Here is a 20,276-nt window from a genome sequence, read left to right as displayed (position 1 = left end):
GCATCTCCCGGTCTGCAGGACGAGGACCAGGCAGCCAGTCTCCGGGGGGCACAGGACTGTGGATCTTCGGCGCTGGACCTAGGAGCACACTGGTGGGGTAAGATCACAGCTGGGTTTTTTACTCAGCTGTGAATCCATATTACCTATAAGGCTCCCCTATAGGTTTCTCTACCCCTGTAAGGTCCTCTGCTGGCAGCACTTCTGCACTCTGTGCACTATGCCGGGCTCAAGGTCCAAGAGAATCAGGCAGAACTGCTATTATGCATTCTGCACAGCCTGCGGGACCGCTCTCCCCAGTAGTAGCACGTACCCGCATTGTCAGAACTGTATACAAACTAATGTGTCAGAGCCCCAAGAAGCCCCTGCCAATGCCTCGGTGTCTAATGCCACGCCGGAATGGGCTACTCAGATATTGCAATCTATGACGCAGTCTATAGATAACCTAACCTCCACATTGCTTCAGGCTCTGCAGGGTCATGCCCCGGCTATGACCGTTACCCAGCAAAGGGAGAGCTTGACTCAGGAACAAGATGACCCTGGCACATCCACGTCTAGGTCAGGACGCAAGCGGAACCATAGGTCAAGTCCATCTGCGTCATCCAATAGCACACGGTCATCCCCCTCTAGGGATAGACACCGTAGCTCCAGGTCATCTAGACCGTCCCATTCATGGGACAGACAATGCAGATCTCCGCAATCCCCGACCAGAGAAGGCCTCCTCCCCGGCCCACTCAGCAGGGGACGCCTCAGTGATACAGAGGATTCGGAAGGCATCTGCGACTCTGACTCAGACAGAGAAACGGAGGGGTCCCTGATCCCAATCCCTCCTAGCAACACAGCGCTAGTTGAGGACATAATTTCATCCATCCATTGGGTGCTGGACATTTCTGATCCGCCACCAGAGGCCCCAGAACATAAGATTTCCTTTGAAGGACCTCTGAAGCCGCCTAAGGTTTTCTCTAACCACCTAGAGTTTAAGGTGATCCTTAAAAAGCAGCTCTCACAGCCTGAGAAAAAATTCGCTAATCGCAAATATCTGGAGGCGAGGTACCCCTTCCCACAGAAGGACACCAAGGAATGGACAGATCCACCTGAAGTGGCCTCCCCCAGTCTCTAGGCTAGCAGCTCAGACCCTCCTTTCACTGCCAGATAGCTCAACCCTCAGGGACGCAGCAGACCGGCAGGTAGAACGCATGGCTCGTTCAATTTTCGAGGCAGCAGGGGCATCCCTGGCTCCCGCGTTCGCCTCAGTTTGGGCTGCCAAGGCCATTCTGGCCTGGGCAAAGAATTTACAAGCTCTCCAAGCATCCGCTCCTGAGCTGTCGGACCAAGCGGTTCAAATAGCAGTTGTAGCAGACTACATGCTCCATGCAGCTCTGGATTCAGCAAGGGGAGTAGCGGGGATAGCATCAAACGCCATCACGATCCTCTGGCTGCGGGAATGGAAAGCGGACGCAGCCTCAAAGAAGTCCCTCACTCACCTCCCCTACCTCAGTGGGAGACTTTTCGGTGAACAGTTGGACACTATGATATCCAACGCCACCGGGGGTAAGAGTACTTCTCTTCCCCAACTGAAATCTAAACGCACTTACAAGAAGCGTAACCAAACTCGATTCCGATCCTTTCGGAATTCCTCCGGCTGGTCCGTCTCGTGTCCAGCACAAAATCGTAACCGTTCCCTACGCAGGGACAACTCACGATTGACGCAAAGGTCGGACAAGACCTGGCAGTCAAAAGCAGGCCAGCCTAAGCCCAGAGGAGGAAAATCTCAGACTTTCTCCTCATCATGACTCACGGACTCCGGAAGACACCACACCAGTAGGCGGCCGACTTTTGCTCTTTCATCAAGTCTGGCTGCCTATTACAGAAGACAGGTGGGTCATGGAACTAGTGTCTTCCGGATACAAAATAGACTTCACCTCCAACCCACCGGACCGATTCTTCCTCTCTGTCCCCCCAAAACCGCCAGCCAAGGCTCGTGCCTACCACCTAGCGGTCTCCTCGCTTTTTCAAGCAGGAGTCATAGTACCGGTACCCACGACCGACCGCTTCCGAGGGTTCTACTCCAATCTGTTCGTAGTTCCCAAGAAAGGAGGCAGCGTACGGCCCATACTAGACCTAAAACAGCTCAACAAATATGTACGGGTCTGTCATTTCCGCATGGAGTCCCTTCGGTCCATCATTGCGTCCATGGAGAAGGGAGAATATCTCGCCTCCATAGACATACAAGACGCATACCTGCATATACCCATTGCACCTGCCTATCAGAGGTTTCTCAGGTTCGCAATAGGCCAGGACCACTACCAATTCGTGGCTCTCCCTTTCGGACTCGCCACGGCTCCCAGAGTGTTCACCAAGGTCATGGCAGCCACCATGGACGTCCTGCACTCCAGAGGCATAGTAGTCGTTCTATACCTGGACGATCTACTCATCAAGGCTCCCACCTTCAAGGACTGCGAGCTCAGCGTCTCAATCACAACCGATACTCTCAGTCGCATGGGCTGGTTAATTAACCTACAAAAGTCATCACCAACCCTGAGTCAGTCCCTGACCTTCCTGGGAATGTTATTCAACACCTCCAGGGGTCTAGTGCTCCTTCCCAAGGACAAGGCACTGGCTCTCCGACTAGCAGTTCGCACCCTCCTCCGCAAACCCCCTCGATCTCTCCGGTTTGCCATGAGAGTCCTCGGCAAGATGGCGGCAGCAGCAATAGAAGTTGTCCCATTTGCCCAGTTTCACCTCAGACCTCTCCAACTAGCCATTCTCAAGTCCTGGGACAAGAATCCCTTTTCTCTCGACAGGGAGTTCCAGCTAACGTCGTCAACCTGGAGGTCCCTGCACTGGTGGCTCAAGCCAACCTCGCTAGCAAAGGGGAAATCCTTTCTCACAGGTCAATGGAAGGTTCTGACCACCGACGCGAGCCTGACAGGTTGGGGTGCGGTGCACCTACACCACAGGGCACAGGGCAAGTGGTCCCCAGTGGAAGCGACCATGCCCATCAACATCCTGGAAATTCGTGCCATCCTTCTGGCATTGAGGGCCTTCCATCACTTACTGGCAGCCTCTCACATCAGAATACAGTCGGACAATGCCACGGCTGTGGCATATGTGAATCACCAAGGGGGGACCCGCAGTACCCAGGCGATGCGAGAAGTGTCACACATCCTCCGCTGGGCGGAGGACACAGGGTCGGTTCTTTCGGCGGTCCACATTCCGGGTGTGGACAACTGGGAAGCAGACTTCCTCAGCCGACAAGGAATAGACTCGGGAGAGTGGTCTCTCCATCCCGAAATTTTTCAACAGATCTGTCTCCGCTGGGGGGCCCCGGATGTGGACCTAATGGCATCCCACTTCAATGCCAAGGTCTCCAACTTCATGGCCAGAACACACGATCGCGGTCGCTCGGAGCAGATGCTCTGGTTCTGTATATTTTTCCACCTCTCCCCCTGATATCCAGAGTGGTGAGGAAGATCAAACAAGAGGGAGTTCCAACCATCCTAATTGCACCGGACTGGCCCAGACGCACATGGTACGCTGACACCGTACAATTCACAGCAGAAGCCCCCTGGCGTCTCCCCGACCGCCACGATCTTCTATCACAAGGCTCGTTCTACCACCAGAACTCATGGGCTCGCAATTTGACGGCGTGGCCCTTGAGACCTGGGTTCTAACCCAGGCAGGGCTCTAGACGGACGTCATTGGAACCATGATCAGAGCACGGAAACCAGCCTCTGCCAAGATTTATTACCGTACCTGGAAAGCTTTCTTTACCTGGTGTGAATCTCGTGGCCAGATCCCACTCCTTTATTCCCTACCCAAAGTACTTGGTTTTCTCCAATTGGGTCTGGAGGCCAGGCTGTCATTGGGCTCGCTTAAGAGCCAGGTGTCAGCCCTCTCAGTGCTTTTTCAAAGGCGCATTGCTACCAAGCCGCAAGTAAGGGCTTTCCTTCAGGGGGTTTCCCGATTGGTTCCCCCCTACAGACGACCACTAGAAACGTGGGACCTCAACCTGGTCCTGACAGCATTGCAGGAACCACCCTTCGAATCCTTTAAGGAGGTCCAGCTCCGCCTTCTTTCCCAGAAGGTGGTTTTCCTGGTGGCAATCACCTCGCTATGCAGGGTGTCTGAACTGACAGCACTCTCCTGCAGACGGCCCTTCCTGTTTTTTTTGCAGGACAAGGTAGTTCTTCGTACGGTCCCATCCTTCCTTCCGAAGGTTGTGTCCGACTTCCACCTCAATGAGGAAATTTCACTACCATCCCTTTGTCCGGTTCCGGTTCATAGAGTGGAGAAGGCTCTGCATACGCTTGACCTTGTCAGGGCATTGCGTATATACGTGTCTAGGACTGCGTCCTTCCGGAGGTCTGATTCTCTTTTCCCCTTTCTGGAAGGCGGCCACAAGGGTCTGCCAGCTTCCAAAGCTACCCTTGCCAGGTGGATCAAATCCACCATACAAGAGACCTACTGCCTTAAGAATTCTCCTCTTCCAGCCGGTATTACGGCACACTCTACACGGGCGGTAGGGGCCTCCTGGGCCATTCGGCACCAGGCTTCGGCACAACAAGTGTGTAAGGCGGCCACTTGGACTAGCTTACACACGTTTACTAAACACTACAGGGTTCATACCCAGTCCTCAGCGGACGCGAGCCTGGGTAGATGTGTCCTGCAGGCGGCGGTGCCCTAAGTATAGGGGCCTGTATGCACAATATTCGTCCATTGCTTCCCACTCAGGGACTGCTTTAGGACGTCCCATGGTCCTGTGTCCCCCAATGAGGCGACAGAGTAAAGGAGATTTTTGTGTACTCACCGTAAAATCTTTCTCTTAGCCTCTAATTGGGGGACACAGCTCCCACCCTGTTGCCCTTTCCGGGCCGTTGTAACTGAGTTCTCATATTGTTTTCTTGAGCTCGTACATAGTTGCCTTCTTACAGGCATAATTATGTTATTCATGTTACGTTCCTCCTTCTGCTTTTGCACAAAACTGGAGAAGGCTGATGCCGTCCAGGGGTGTATACTGCACAGGAGGAGCCACAGTTAATCTTTTTCAGATTATGCATAGTGTCGCCTCCTAGTGGACGGCAGCATAACACCATGGTCCTGTGTCCCCCAATTAGAGGCTAAGAGAAAGAGATTTTACGGTGAGTACACAAAAATCTCCTTTTTTAGCTTTAAATTTTTAATATCTTCATGGCTCAATGTTATAAACTTCTGTGAAGCACCAGAGGGTTCAGTGTGCTCAACACACATCTACATAAATTCCTTAGGGGGGTCAAGTTTCCAAAACAGGGGTCACTTGTGAGGGGTTGCACTGTTATGGCAAATGTGACTTGGTGTCCGCTCCTGGATTTCAGCCAATTTTGTGTTCAAAATGTCAAACCGTGCGCATTCCCTACTGAGCCTTTCACCCAAACAGTAGTTTTCCCTGCACAAATGGGGTATCTGCTTACTCAGGAGAAAGTGCACAACACATTTTAGAGTTAATTTTCTCCTTATAACCTTGTAAAAAAAAATATATATATATATTTGGGTGTAAAGTAAAAATTGTGTGAAAAAAAAAAAAAAAAAAAAAAAATTTTTTTCCTTCCAAAAATGGTTTTGTAAAATTTTTGGGAAAATTGAGAAATTGCTGGTCAACTTTTAACCTTTCTAACTTCCTAACAAAAAAAAGTTTAAAAAATTTTGCTGATGTAAAGTAGGCATGTGGGAAATGTTATGTATTAACGGTTTTGTGTGACATAATGCTCTGATTTAGTGGCATAAAAATAAAGTTTTGAAAATTGTGAAATTTTCCAAATTTTTACCAAATTTACATTTTTTGCACAAATACAAGAACTTTTGAAGAAATTTTACCACTATAATGAAGTATAATATGTCACAAGAAATCAATCTCCGAATCACCGGGATCTGTTGAAGCGTTCCAGAGTTATTACAACACATCTTGTACTTCATGATAGTGGTAACATTTCTTCGATCTGACTTGCATTTATTGGTGTTTTTTTTTTAAAAAAAAAAAAAAAAAAAAAGGAAGTTATAAAGGTTAGGCTGGGTTCATACTGCGTTTTCATACTGCATAACGCGGTGTACCGCAGTCCGTTAACGCCGCCATTAAGTCCAATGTCGGACGCATCGCTAGCGATGTGCCGTCATTGAGTGACGGACCCTGGGACGCGGGCTGCAGCGTTTCCGGGTCAGTCAATGCTAGCGCAGATAGAGCTGGCAGATGCTCTATCTGCGCTAGCGCGATGTCATGCCGGCACTTGCGTTAACAACAGCCCGTTAACGCAGGTGTTGAACGGGCTGCTGTTAACGCAATGTGAACAGTGTTAAAGGGAATCTGTCACCTACTTTTTCGTATATATGTTTCGGCCACCGCCATCGGGCTTATCTACAGCATTCTGTAATGCTGTAGATAAGCCACTGATGTAACCTGAAAGATAAGAAAAGCAAGTTAGATTATACTCACCTAGGGGGGCGGTCCAGTCCGATGGGTGTCCTGGTCCAGCGCCTCCCATTTTCATGCGATGACGTCCTCTTCCTTCCTTTCTGTCGCGGCTCCTGCACAGGCGTACTTTATCTGCCTGAGGGCAGCACAAAGTACTGCAGTGCGCAGGCGCTGGGCTTCTCGGACCTTTCCCGGCGCCTGCGTACTGCAGTACTTTGTGCTGCCCTCAGGCAGATAAAGTACGCCTGTGCAGGAGACGCGACAGGAAGGAAGGAAGAGGACGTCATCGCATGAAGATTGGAAATGCCGAACCACAAAGCCCATCGGACCGGCCCAAAAATTAAGCAATTCTGGAAATCGCCTGAGGGCTAAAAATGTTCACTACTTCCCTTGATGAATTCTCAAGAGGTGTAGTTTCCAAAATGGGGTCACTTGTAGGGGTGCCTGCTGTTTTGGCATTTCAGGGGCTCTTCAATTGTGACATGGCATCCTCTATAGACTAGCCAAAATTGCGCTCCAGAATTAAATTTACTCTTTCCTTTCTGAGCTCGGCCGTTCGCCCAAACAGTAGTTTTCCCCTACATATGGGGTATCTGCGTACTCAGGAGAAATTGCAAAACACAGTGTGCTGTCCGTTTTCTCCTGTTACCCTTGTGAAAATGCAAAATTTGGGGCTAAAGCAACATTTTTGTAGGAAAAGGTAAAATGTTCCTTTCACATTGCTTTAATCTGTGAAGCCCTAAAAAAGGAGTTACCGGTAATAAACTTCTTGAATGTGGTTTTGAGCACTTTGAGGGGTGCAGTTTTTAAAATTGTCCCTTTTGGGTATTTTTAATCAAATAGGACCTTCAAAATCACTTCAAATGGAATGAGGCCCCTTTAATTAAAAAAAAAAAAAAAAAATTGCTTTTATACATTTTTATTTCAATCGCTGATCAACTGACCCCTTCTAACTTCCCAACAAAAGAAATAATTGTTTAAAAAGTTATGTAGATTTAAAGTAGACATGTGGTAAATGTTATTTGTTAACTATTTTGTGTTTTTTTTTTTTTTTGTTTTGTTTTCCCTTAAACCAGAAAGTTATAAGTTTGAAAATTGCAACATTTTTCACTTTTTTTTTTTTTTTAATTTTGATATTTTCCAAATAAGTCAATCATAATGCTGAAAATGTACCACTAACATGAAATACAATATGTCACAAAAAAGCCATCTCAGAATTGCTGAGATTTATTGAAGCGTTACAGATTTAGAAGTTCATAAAGTGACACTGGTCAGTATTGTAAAATTTGGCCTGGTCATGAAGGTAAAGTGAAAGGGTTAAGGATGGTTGCATCTTGGAGACAAGACTGAAGGCAGGCTGAACAAGCTAGCATTGCTTTATAATTATTTTTATTATTGTTTTTTTTTTTTTTAAGCTATACAACCTTAATAAAGGATGTGTCTGTAATAGCTGCAATACGTCTGAGCAGAAGAACAGCGTTACTTCTGCCCAGATGGAAATGTTGAGGCTTAAGCTGATCAGTTGTCCCTGATTGGCTGCAGCGGTCATATGATGTTGTTTGTTTTTATCAGTAGACCAGTGGAACGTAATGGCACTGGTTTTAGTAGCCTGGCTGCTGTTAATAAGGCTTTTTGTGGACAGGCTTTGTACAAGCCACTATGTTCTGTAGGTCCCAGGTTGCCTTCACCTTTTAACCACTATACAGGGATCTAGACTGATGTAAGGCCCCTGTATTACATCCATGGAATGGTTGCTTGCCAGTGGAGCGAGCTAGCAGGAAGAGGGTTTATCAAGCTGGGTCGTTACCAGGAGGTCCAAGTCATGGACATAATCGTGATGCAGAAAACGAGCCAAGTTCAGTAAATAAACAGGAGATGTAGGATATAAGGGCCAGACAAAGCAACAGACCAGGGGCGTAACAAGCTATAACTGACAGGTAGAAGTTGTTGTTGGCCTTTTTAAATAGGGAGTGGCCCTGCTCAAGGTTCACCGCACAGAGCCTGGTATAACCGATAACTAGCAGCTAGATAGTGTCCATGTCTGGGTAGGACCATAAGACCTAGCCTGACTAATCTAGACCAAAACCACGTCTGCATCCCCCAACGCTATTGTTGGTGCAGACGTGACACTGCGTAGCGGCAGTGGTCGTAGCAAAGGGTTCCAAGACGGTCGTAACATGGAGGAGACCGCACCCTAGGGTCATCATCACTATGGGGTTGTCCGACAGTGGTGCCAGCAGTACTGGTCCTACAGGATGGTGATACCGGCAGGGTGCCACATGGCTAATATATCTAAATTTACACTGTTGGAAATTGTTATTATTGTGGATGCAAATAAAAAGGTCCTTATAAGCCAGATCATGTTCCTTGTATTCATAACAGACATCTTCACAAGAGGAGAAGGAAGGAGTTGTCTCACAAGCTATTGAACGAATCACCCTCATGGAATTAAGGTAACCGCACCGTTATGTCGTTGCTTTGTCTTCACCAAAACACTACTATTGTATGGAGGGAGCTGCATTGTCCTTTTTTCCTATGGTTTGTAAAATAGTATAATTTTCCAGTTCTCGTGTGCCTTGTCCCCAGAGCAGGCCATAACATTCAAATATCATTCCTATCAGAGGTTTTCCAAATCAAGTGTCTGGTATATTGGACTAATCCGGGGGTGGAATCTGTATACAGATCCCCGGAAGAAGCTAACGCGAAACGTGCGTTGGGGCTCAGGACTGCATGTGCAGGTTATGTATTACGTCCATTTCCTTTTTTAGTTCTATGCACCGCATGTGGGGTATGGCTCTTTGGTTAGCCTTCAATGCACTGGCATATTCGGATCGTGATTGATCACTCTGTGGCTGCTATCCAGATATATTCTTCCTATGTGATTTCTTGTAGAACTCTGGTACTGGGACTTATCCCGTGGTGGATATAAACTACTATGCACTTTGCAACTATATAGCATTTAGTACTTTCTTTGCTTCCACCCCCAGATTAGTCCAATATACCAGGCACTTGATTTGGCAAACCTCTGTTAGGAATGATATTTGAATAGACTATACTAAAAACATTTTTTACCTAAATGATCAGCCTGCCCCTGTGTATATTAAATTTTGTGGACATATAAATGGTATGTGATACTGAATTTGTACTCTGCAGTCTATTTGCATGTGTATCTCCATTGTGGATATTTACATAAAAAAGAGAGTAAATTGTTTTTAAGAAGCATTTAATAAAGGTTTTTGTATTATGACATTGGCTTCCGTTCTATTTCTTTGGGATTTCTTCTTCGGCTGTCTCAGTCTGTGGGCCAGATTGGAACAGTCAGAGGGTTGGATGTGGAACGTGGACCGCACTTTGCCTAGCTCTGGTCTAATTAAAGGAGTAAATGTTCTCCTTTTAAAGAGGTTCTCTATGAAGTTATTAGTAATGAGATTTCCTTTAGGTTTTTTTTTGTTTTTTATATATAATATTCCCAAACTCCTTTGATTAGCAAATCACAATCCTTTTGTTTAGTGATGTGATCACTATAGAATTAAAAATGTCTGCACAATGTTACTGACAGAAACCTTTCCTGGAATGTAGGACAGGTGCCTGTGAACAGTACGTAGCTCCACTCCTATTTTCACTTGTAAAAAGATGTGTGTACAGTGGATATCCATTGGGTACGGAAAGTATTCAGATCCTTTTAAATTTTTCACTGTTTCATTTTAGCCATTTGGTAAATTCAAAAAAGTTCATGTTTTTCTCATTAGTGTACACTCTGCCCCCCATATTGACTGAAAAAAAACAGAAATGTAGAAATGTTTGTAAATTTATTAAAAAAGAAAAACTGAAATATCACATGGTCATAAGTATTCAGACCCTTTGCTCAGTATTGAGTAGAAGCCCCTTTTGAGCTAGTACAGCCATGAGTCTTCTTGGGAATGATGCAACAAGTTTTTCACACCTGGATTTGGGGATCCTCTGCCATTCTTCCTTGCAGATCCTCTCCAGTTCCGTCAGGCTGGATGGTGAACGTTGGTGGACAGCCATTTTCAGGTCTCTCCAGAGATGCTCAATTGGGTTTAGGTCAGGGCTCTGAAAAATGTAAAGGGGTCTGAATACTTTCCATACCCACTGTATATCTTCCATCTGTTGCTGCCTTCCTGAATAATTAGCATTTTTATTCAAATCCAAATGGTACGTTAAGTGTTCTGGGTGTGACAGAGCACTAAATAAGCCACTGCCTTCCCATGGTTCTACAGCAGCACCAATCTCTTTAGCTTGATGGATAGCTCACTGTCTATTTGACTTCAAGATCCAGGCAGTCAAATCTGCCAGTGATCAATCAAGCTAAAGAGGCTAGTGCAGGGCAAGGAATTCAGCGGGGCCACCCAGAAGAGAACTTAATGCTTCATTTGCATGTGGACGAAAATGATGATTACTCCCAAAGGTAACAACAAATAGAAGCTATAAAGGTGTCAATGGGAATCAGAATCCCCCTTTTTACGGTGGCATCTGAGGCACTTGAGTTGTGGGCAAGTGATGATGGTGACCCAAGGTATGAAGCAAAGCCAAAATCTTCTCCAAAATTGCCCCCTCCTATAGGCGGTATAAGGGAACCTGTTTTCTCTTTATGAAGAGGCAATTTGCACATTTTATTTAGGTGAATACAACTGGTTTACGGTCCAAGTGTATGAGGCCTTTCTTAAGGCCAGGGTCACACTTGCAAGTGTGATGTGAGAAACTCGCGCTAGTCTCTCGCATCAATACCCGGCACTTGAGACCGGAGCATGTGGCTGCATAGAAATACATGCATCTGCACGCTCCGGTCCCGAGTGCCGGCGGCAGTGCCGCGTATTGATGCAAGAGACTCACACGAGTTTCTCGCATCATACTGGCAAGTGTGACCCCGGCCTAAAGGGTGTGTTCAGTGGGGTAAGAGGTTATTTTCATTTATAGCCAAGATCTGCAGTAATAGCTCTTCACATATGCTGGACACTAATGCGCCTTTTTACTTATTGTAAATATCACTGTTCTCGCATGATCTCGTATTGTCTACATTCTTGTGGTTTATACTTTATAAAAACAAAAAAACAAAATTGATTTTATTGAAGGGTGCGTTCAGTACTTTGATATTGATGTCCTATCCTTGGGATCGGTCACAGTCATCAGATGGATGGGGGTGCGACACCTTCCCCACTCCTCTCTGCTTTGCTGATAAGATGTGATCAGATGCAGACTCCAGCTCCTTCAGCTGTGTAGTGACTGCAGCCGGGTACCACACATCAACCCCTACCTGAACGAATAGGGGAGGAACAGCATTATCCTGCTGCCAACATTACACAGTTGCTGGACCTGTGCTGTTTTGTTTCTCAATTGATCACAACTGTTTGTCTCTGGCACCAGGAGCAGCAGATCGGTAGGGTCACCAGATGTCACACCCCCACCTATCCCTATATATAGGTCATCGGAGTAAACTTTTTGGACACCCCCTTTAATTGTACAATATCAGACATTTGAAAACAGCCAGAATTTCCAGGGACCTTAACTGATAAAGCATTAAATAAATATGAATTGGTATTTCCTTCCAAATTAAGGGTTCAAGGATCCCTACGATCACACCCAGTAATAAAAAGCTATGAGGCCGGCGTCACACTAGCGAGTTTTACGGACGTATGAGCGCATAAACTACGTCCGTAAAATACGCATAACACACGGCCCAATGATTCCCTATGTCCCAGCTCCTATCAGCCTTATTTTACTGATCCGTATTATACGGTCTTGTACGGCCGTAGAAAATCGCAGCATGCTGCGTTGGTCACCGTATTGCGCAAAAAAATCGCCAATGAAAGTATGGGGGCGATAAAAATACGGATTCCACACGGACCAGCAGTGTGACTTGCGAGAAAGACGCACCGGTGTTAGTGAAAAGCCGGTAATTCAATTGCCGGCTTTTCATTTCTCCTTCCCAAACCCGACAGGATATGAGACATGGTTTACATACAGTAAACCATCTCATATCCCCTTTTTTTTTTTTTTGCATATTCCACACTACTAATGTCAGTAGTGTGTATGTGCAAAATTTGGGCGCTGTAGCTGCTAAAATAAAGGGTTAAATGGCGGAAAAAATTGGCGTGGGCTCCCGCGCAATTTTCTCCGCCAGAGTGGTAAAGCCGGTGACTGAGGGCAGATATTAATAGCCTAGAGAGGGTCCATGGTTATTGGCCCCCCCTGGCTACAAACATCTGCCCCCAGCCACCCCAGAAAAGGCACATCTGGAAGATGCGCCTATTCTGGCACTTGGCCACTCTCTTCCCACTCCCCTGTAGCGGTGGGATATGGGGTAATGAAGGGTTAATGTCACCTTGCTATTGTAAGGTGACATTAAGCCAGATTAAAAATGGAGAGGCGTTAATTATGACACCTATCCATTATTAATCCAATTGTATGAAAGGGTTAAAAAAAACACACACACATTATTAAAAAGTATTTTAATGAAATAAACACACAGGTTGTTTTAATATTTTATTGCTCTCTCAATCCACCTGAAGACCCTCGCTCTGAAAAATAATAAACCAACAATATACATACCTTCAGATGATCTGTCACGTCCCACGAAGTAAATCCATCTGAAGGGGTTAAATCATTTTACAGCCAGGAGCTGTGCTAAAGCACTCGCTCGTGCCTGTAAACCCCGGGTTCTGAAAGGAAAGCAGGATGATCTGTACTTACCTTGAGTTGCGGTGATGCGCCCTCTGCTGGATGTCCTCATGAACTGGAGCCTTGGAAAAGTTCCCACACTCGAGTTCATATGAGGACATCCAGCAGAGGGCGCATTACCGCAACTCAAGGTAAGTACAGATCATCCTGCTTTCCTTTCAGTACCTGGGGTTTACAGGCACGAGCGAGTGCTTTAGCGCAGCTCCTGGCTGTAAAATGATTTAACCCCTTCAGATGGATTTACTTCGTGGGACGTGACAGATCATCTGAAGGTATGTATATTGTTGGTTTATTATTTTTCAGAGCGAGGGTCTTCAGGTGGATTGAGAGAGCAATAAAATATTAAAACAACCTGTGTGTTTATTTCATTAACCCCTTTCTGACATCGGACGTACTATCCCGTCGAGGTGGGGTGGGCCCCCATGACCACGGATGGGATAGTACGTCCAGCGCGATCGGCGGCGCTCACGGGGGGAGCGCGGCCGGGTGTCAGCTGCCTATCGCAGCTGACATCCGGCACTATGTGCCAGGAGCGGTCACGGACCGCTCCCGGCACATTAACCCCCGGAACACCGCGATCAAACATGATCGCGATGTGCTGGCGGTGCAGGGAAGCATCGCGCAGGGAGGGGGCTCCCTGCGGGCTTCCCTGAGCCCCCCGCAGCAACGCGATGTGATCGCGTTGCTGCGAGGGTCTTACCTCCCTCCCTGCCTGCTCCAGACCCGGATCCAAGATGGCCGCGGATCCGGGTCCTGCAGGGAGGGAGGTGGCTTCACAGAAGCCTGCTCAGAGCAGGCACTGTGAAGCAGCCTGCACTTCTCTCAGATCGGTGATCTGTCACAGTGCTATGCAAACTGGCAGATCACCGATCTGTATTGTCCCCCCCTGGGGCAAAGTAAAAAAGTTTAAAAATTTTTTTCCAAATGTGTAAAAAAAAAAAAAAAAAAAAAAAAAAAATATTCCAAAATAATGAAAAAAAAATAAAATATATTATTCCCATAAATACATTTCTTTATCTAAATAATAAAAAAAAAACAATAAAAGTACACATATTTAGTATCGCCGCGTCCGTAACGACCCGACCTATAAAACTGGCCCACTAGTTAACCCCTTCAGTAGACACCGTAAGAAAAAAAAAAAAAACGAGGCAAAAAACAACGCTTTATTATCATACCGCCGAACAAAAAGTGGAATAACACGCGATCAAAAAGACAGATATAAATAACCATGGTACCGCTGAAAGCATCATCTTGTCCCGCAAATAACGAGCTGCCATACAGCATGATCAGCAAAAAAATAAAAAAGTTATAGTCCTGAGAATAAAGCGATGCAAAAATAATTATTTTTTCCATAAAATAGTTTTTATCGTATAAAAGCGCCAAAACCTTAAAAAATAATATAAATGAGATATCGCTGTAATCGTACTGACCCGAAGAATAAAACTGCTTTATCAATTTTACCAAACGCGGAACGGTATAAACGCCTCCCCCAAAAGAAATTCATGAATAGCTGGTTTTTGGTCATTCTGCCTCACAAAAATCGGAATAAAAAGCGATCAAAAAATGTGACGTGCCCAAAAATGTTACCAATAAAAACGTCAACTTGTCCCGCAAAAAACAAGACCTCACATGACTCTGTGGACCAAAATATGGAAAATTTATAGCTCTCAAAATGTGGTAACGCAAAAAATATTTTTTGCAATAAAAAGCGTGTTTCAGTGTGTGACGGCTGCCAATCATAAAAATCCGCTAAAAAACTCGCTATAAAAGTAAATCAAACCCCCCTTCATCACCCCCTTAGTTAGGGAAAAATTAAAAAAATGTATTTATTTCCATTTTCCCATTAGGGCTAGGGTTAGGGCTAGGGTTAGGGTTGGGGCTAGGGTTGGGGCTAGGGTTAGGGCTAGGGTTAGGGCTAGGGTTAGGGCTAGGGTTAGGGCTAGGGTTAGGGCTAAGGTTAGGGCTAGGATTAGGGCTAGGGTTAGGGTTGGGGCTAGGGTTAGGGTTAGGGCTGGGGTTAGGGCTAGGGTTAGGGCAAGGGTTGGGGCTAGGGTTAAGGCTACAGTTAGGGTTGGGGCTAAAGTTAGGGTTAGGGTTGGGGCTAAAGTTACGGTTAGGGTTTAGATTACATTTACGGTTGGGAATAGGGTTGGGATTAGGGTTAGGGGTGTGTCAGGGTTAGAGGTGTGGTTAGGGTTACTGTTGGGATTAGGGTTAGGGGTGTGTTTGGATTAGGGTTTCAGTTATAATTGGGGATTTCCACTGTTTCGGCACATCAGGGGCTCTCCAAACGCGACATGGCGTCCGATCTCAATTCCAGCCAATTCTGCGTTGAAAAAGTAAAACAGTGCTCCTTCCCTTCCGAGCTCTCCCGTGTGCCCAAACAGGGGTTTACCCCAACATATGGGGTATCAGCGTACTCAGGACAAATAGGACAACAACCTTTGGGGTCCAATTTCTCCTGTTACCCCTGGGAAAATACAAAACTGGGGGCTAAAAAATAATTTTTGTGGGAAAAAAAAGGATTTTTTTATTTTCACGGCTCTGCGTTATAAACTGTAGTGAAACACTTGGGGGTTCAAAGTTCTTACAACACATCTAGATAAGTTCCTTGGGGGGTCTAGTTTCCAAAATGAGGTCACTTTTGCGGGGCTTCTACTGTTTAGGTACATTAGGGGCTCTGCAAACGCAATGTGACGCCTGCAGACCATTCCATCTAAGTCTGCATTCCAAATGACGCTCCTTCCTTTCCGAGCTTTCCCATGCGCCCAAACAGTGGTTCTCCCCACATATGGTGTATCATCGCACTCAGGACAACTTGGACAACAAATTTTGGGGTTCAATTTCTCCTGCTACCCTCGGGAAAATACAAAACTGGGGCCTAAAAAAATAATTTTTGTGGGAAAAAATTTTTGTTTTATTTTTACGGCTCTGCATTATAAACTTCTGTGAAGCCCTTGGTGGGTTAAAGCGCTCACCACACCTCTAGATAAGTTCCTTAGGGGGTCTACTTTCCAAAATGGTGTCACTTGTGGGGGGTTTCAATGTTTAGGCACATCAGTGGCTCTCCAAACGCAACATGGCGTCCCATCTCAATTCCTGTCAATTTTGCATTGAAAAGTCAAACGGCGCTCCTTCCCTTCCGAGGTCTCCCATGCGCCCAAACAGTGGTTTACCCCCACATATGGGGTATCAGCGTACTCAGGACAAATTGTACAACAACTTTTGGGGTCCAATTTCTTCTCTTACCCTTGGGAAAATAAAAAATTGGGGGTGAAAAGATAATTTTTGTGAAAAAATATGATTTTTTATTTTTACGGTTCTGCATTATAAACTTCTGTGAAGCACTTGGTGGGTCAAAGTGCTCACCACACCTCTAGATAAGTTCCTTAGGGGGTCTACTTTCCAAAATGGTGTCACTTGTCGGGGGTTTCAATGTTTAGGCACATCAGGGGCTCCCCAAACGCAACATGGCGTCCCATCTCAATTCCAGTCAATTTTGCATTGAAAAGTCAAATGGCGCTCCTTCGCTTCCGAGCTCTGTCATGCGCCCAAACAGTGGTTTACCCCCACATATGGGGTATCGGCGTACTCAGGACAAATTGTACAACAACTTTTGGGGTCCATTTTCTCCTGTTACCCTTGGTAAAATAAAACAAATTGGAGCTGAAGTAAATTTTTTGTGAAAAAAAGTTAAATGTTCATTTTTATTTAAACATTCCAAAAATTCCTGTGAAGCACCAGAAGGGTTAATAAACTTCTTGAATATGGTTTTGAGCACCTTGAGGGGTGCAGTTTTTAGAATGGTGTCACACTTGGGTATTTTCTATCATATAGACCCCTCAAAATGACTTCAAATGAGATGTGGTCCCTAAAAAAAAAATGGTGTTGTAAAAATGAGAAATTGCTGTTCAACTTTTAACCCTTATAACTCCCTAACAAAAAAAATTTTGGTTCCAAAATTGTGCTGATGTAAAGTAGACATGTGGGAAATGTTACTTATTAAGTATTTTGTGTGACATATGTTCCAGAGTTATAACCTCATAAAGGGACAGTGGTCAGAATTGTAAAAATTGGCCCGGTCATTAACGTGCAAACCACCCTTGGGGGTGAAGGGGTTAAAATACTTTTTAATAATGTGTGTGTGTGTGTTTTTTTTTTAAACTATTTCATACAATTGGATTAATAATGGATAGGTGTCATAATTGACGCCTCTCCATTATTAATCTGGCTAAATGTCCCCTTACAATAGCAAGGTGACATTAACCCTTCATTACCCTATATCCCACCGCTACACGGGAGTGGGAAGAGAGTGGCCAAGTGCCAGAATAGGCGCATCTTCCAGATGTGCCTTTTCTGGGGTGGCTGGGGGCAGATGTTTGTAGCCAGGGGGGGGCCAATAACCATGGACCCTCTCCTGGCTATTAATATCTGCCCTCAGTCACTGGCTTTACCACTCTGGCGGAGAAAATTGCGCGGGAGCCCACGCCAATTTTTTCCGCCATTTAACCCTTTATTTTAGCAGCTACAGCGCCCAAATTTTGCACATACACACTACTAACATTAGTAGTGTGGAATATGCAAAAAAAAAAGGGGTTATGAGATAGTTTACTGTATGTAAACCATGTCTCATATCCTGTCGGGTTTGGAAAGGAGAAATGAAAAGCCGGCAATTGAATTACCGGCTTTTCACATATATCGCGCTGAATTAAATATAAATACAGAAAAAAAAAAAAATATATATATATATATATATATATATATATATATATATATATATATATATATATATATATATATATATATATATATATATATATATATTATATATTACGCATATACATACAGTGGGGCAAAAAAGTATTTAGTCAGTCAGCAATAGTGCAAGTTCCACCACTTAAAAAGATGAGAGGCGTCTGTAATTTACATCATAGGTAGACCTCAACTATGGGAGACAAACTGAGAAAAAAAAATCCAGAAAATCACATTGTCTGTTTTTTTTATCATTTTATTTGCATATTATGGTGGAAAATAAGTATTTGGTCAGAAACAAACAATCAAGATTTCTGGCTCTCACAGACCTGTAACTTCTTCTTTAAGAGTCTCCTCTTTCCTCCACTCATTACCTGTAGTAATGGCACCTGTTTAAACTTGTTATCAGTATAAAAAGACACCTGTTCACACCCTCAAACAGTCTGACTCCAAACTCCACTATGGTGAAGACCAAAGAGCTGTCAAAGGACACCAGAAACAAAATTGTAGCCCTGCACCAGGCTGGGAAGACTGAATCTGCAATAGCCAACCAGCTTGGAGTGAAGAAATCAACAGTAGGCGCAATAATTAGAAAATGGAAGACATTCAAGACCACTGATAATCTCCCCCGATCTGGAGCTCCACGCAAAATCCCACCCCGTGGGGTCAGAATGATCACAAGAACGGTGAGCAAAAATCCCAGAACCGCGCGGGGGGACCTAGTGAATGAACTGCAGAGAGCTGGGACCAATGTAACAAGGCCTACCATAAGTAACACACGACGCCACCATGGACTCAGATCCTGCAGTGCCAGACGTGTCCCAGTGCTTAAGCCAGTACATGTCCGGGCCCGTCTGAAGTTTGCTAGAGAGCATTTGGATGATCCAGAGGAGTTTTGGGAGAATGTCCTATGGTCTGATGAAACCAAACTGGAACTGTTTGGTAGAAACACAACTTGTCGTGTTTGGAGGAAAAAGAATACTGAGTTGCATCCATCAAACACCATACCTACTGTAAAGCATGGTGGTGGAAACATCATGCTTTGGGGCTGTTTCTCTGCAAAGGGGCCAGGACGACTGATCCGGGTACATGAAGGAATGAATGGGGCCATGTATCGTGAGATTTTGAGTGCAAACCTCCTTCCATCAGCAAGGGCATTGAAGATGAAACGTGGCTGGGTCTTTCAACATGACAATGATCCAAAGCACACCGCCAGGGCAACGAAGGAGTGGCTTCGTAAGAAGCATTTCAAGGTCGTGGAGTGGCCTAGCCAGTCTCCAGATCTCAACCCTATAGAAAACCTTTGGAGGGAGTTGAAAGTCCGTGTTGCCAAGCGAAAAGCCAAAAACATCACTGCTCCAGAGGAGATCTGCATGGAGGAATGGGCCAACATACCAACAACAGTGTGTGGCAACCTTGTGAAGACTTACAGAAAACGTTTGACCTCTGTCATTGCCAACAAAGGCTATATTACAAAGTATTGAGATGAAATTTTGTTTCTGACCAAATACTTATTTTCCACCATAATATGCAAATAAAATGATAAAAAAACAGACAATGTGATTTTCTGGATTTTTTTTTTTCTCAGTTTGTCTCCCATGGTTGAGGTCTACCTATGATGTAAATTACAGACGCCTCTCATCTTTTTAAGTGGTGGAACTTGCACTATTGCTGACTGACTAAATACTTTTTTGCCCCACCGTGTGTGTGTGTGTGTGTATATGTGTATATGTATATATATATGTGTGTGTGTGTGTGTCTCAATGATAGATATATAATATACTGTATATATGTTGTAACGAACATTTGAGCACATAAATCCATTAGATGTCGGTTTTGCAAGCCTGAGAGAAAATCTCGCAGTACGGATGCCATACGGAGGATGCCATGCGCAAAATACTCTGGCACACCCTGCCTACGGATGACATACGGATCACTATTTTGGGAACATTTCTCCGTATTACGACCGTAAAAAACAGACCGTATTGTCTTACGCTGAGTGTGACGCCGGCCTGATAGGGGAGATTAAACCAGTTTTGGCAAGTTAAAGTGGCCACATAATGGAATTTCTTATAGCTTGTAAAGTTTATAAGCGTGCTAAATCCAAATGGTCATTACTAGACATTTGTCTCTGGGGCGGTCACGACCCCCTTTCCCCTGCATAATATTGACCAATCAGAAGCAGGAGGCATCATGCAGTGTAAAAAAAAAAAAAAAAAACCACTCTTCCGGAGAATTTCCATATCCCACAGAGAAAGCCGGGTCTGACTCTCTCTCTCTGGGGGCGGGCATGTATTTTTTTTTTTTTTTTTAAACCACCCCAATTCCACAAAAGTTGGGACACTATGTATTATATAAAGAAAGCAAGAATGCAATGATTTAA

General features: G+C 45.0%; 1 protein-coding gene across 4 annotated transcripts in view; it reads left to right on the top strand.

The window, feature by feature from the left end:
- Positions 1 to 20,276, top strand: part of KATNIP (katanin interacting protein) — a 264,435-nt gene that overhangs the window by 39,368 nt on the left and 204,791 nt on the right. For all 4 annotated transcript variants that reach the window (XM_077275294.1, XM_077275295.1, XM_077275293.1 and 1 more), the window contains exon 11: positions 8,825 to 8,895. In XM_077275294.1, the coding sequence (XP_077131409.1) occupies positions 8,825 to 8,895 (71 nt within the window). The remainder of the gene's footprint in view (positions 1 to 8,824; positions 8,896 to 20,276) is intronic.

The sequence above is a fragment of the Ranitomeya variabilis genome, chromosome 7 (assembly GCF_051348905.1).
Source record: "Ranitomeya variabilis isolate aRanVar5 chromosome 7, aRanVar5.hap1, whole genome shotgun sequence".
Classification (NCBI taxonomy): Eukaryota; Metazoa; Chordata; class Amphibia; order Anura; family Dendrobatidae; genus Ranitomeya; species Ranitomeya variabilis.
Note: the sequence above shows the minus strand (reverse complement) of the source record. Positions and strands in the feature narration are given on the sequence as shown.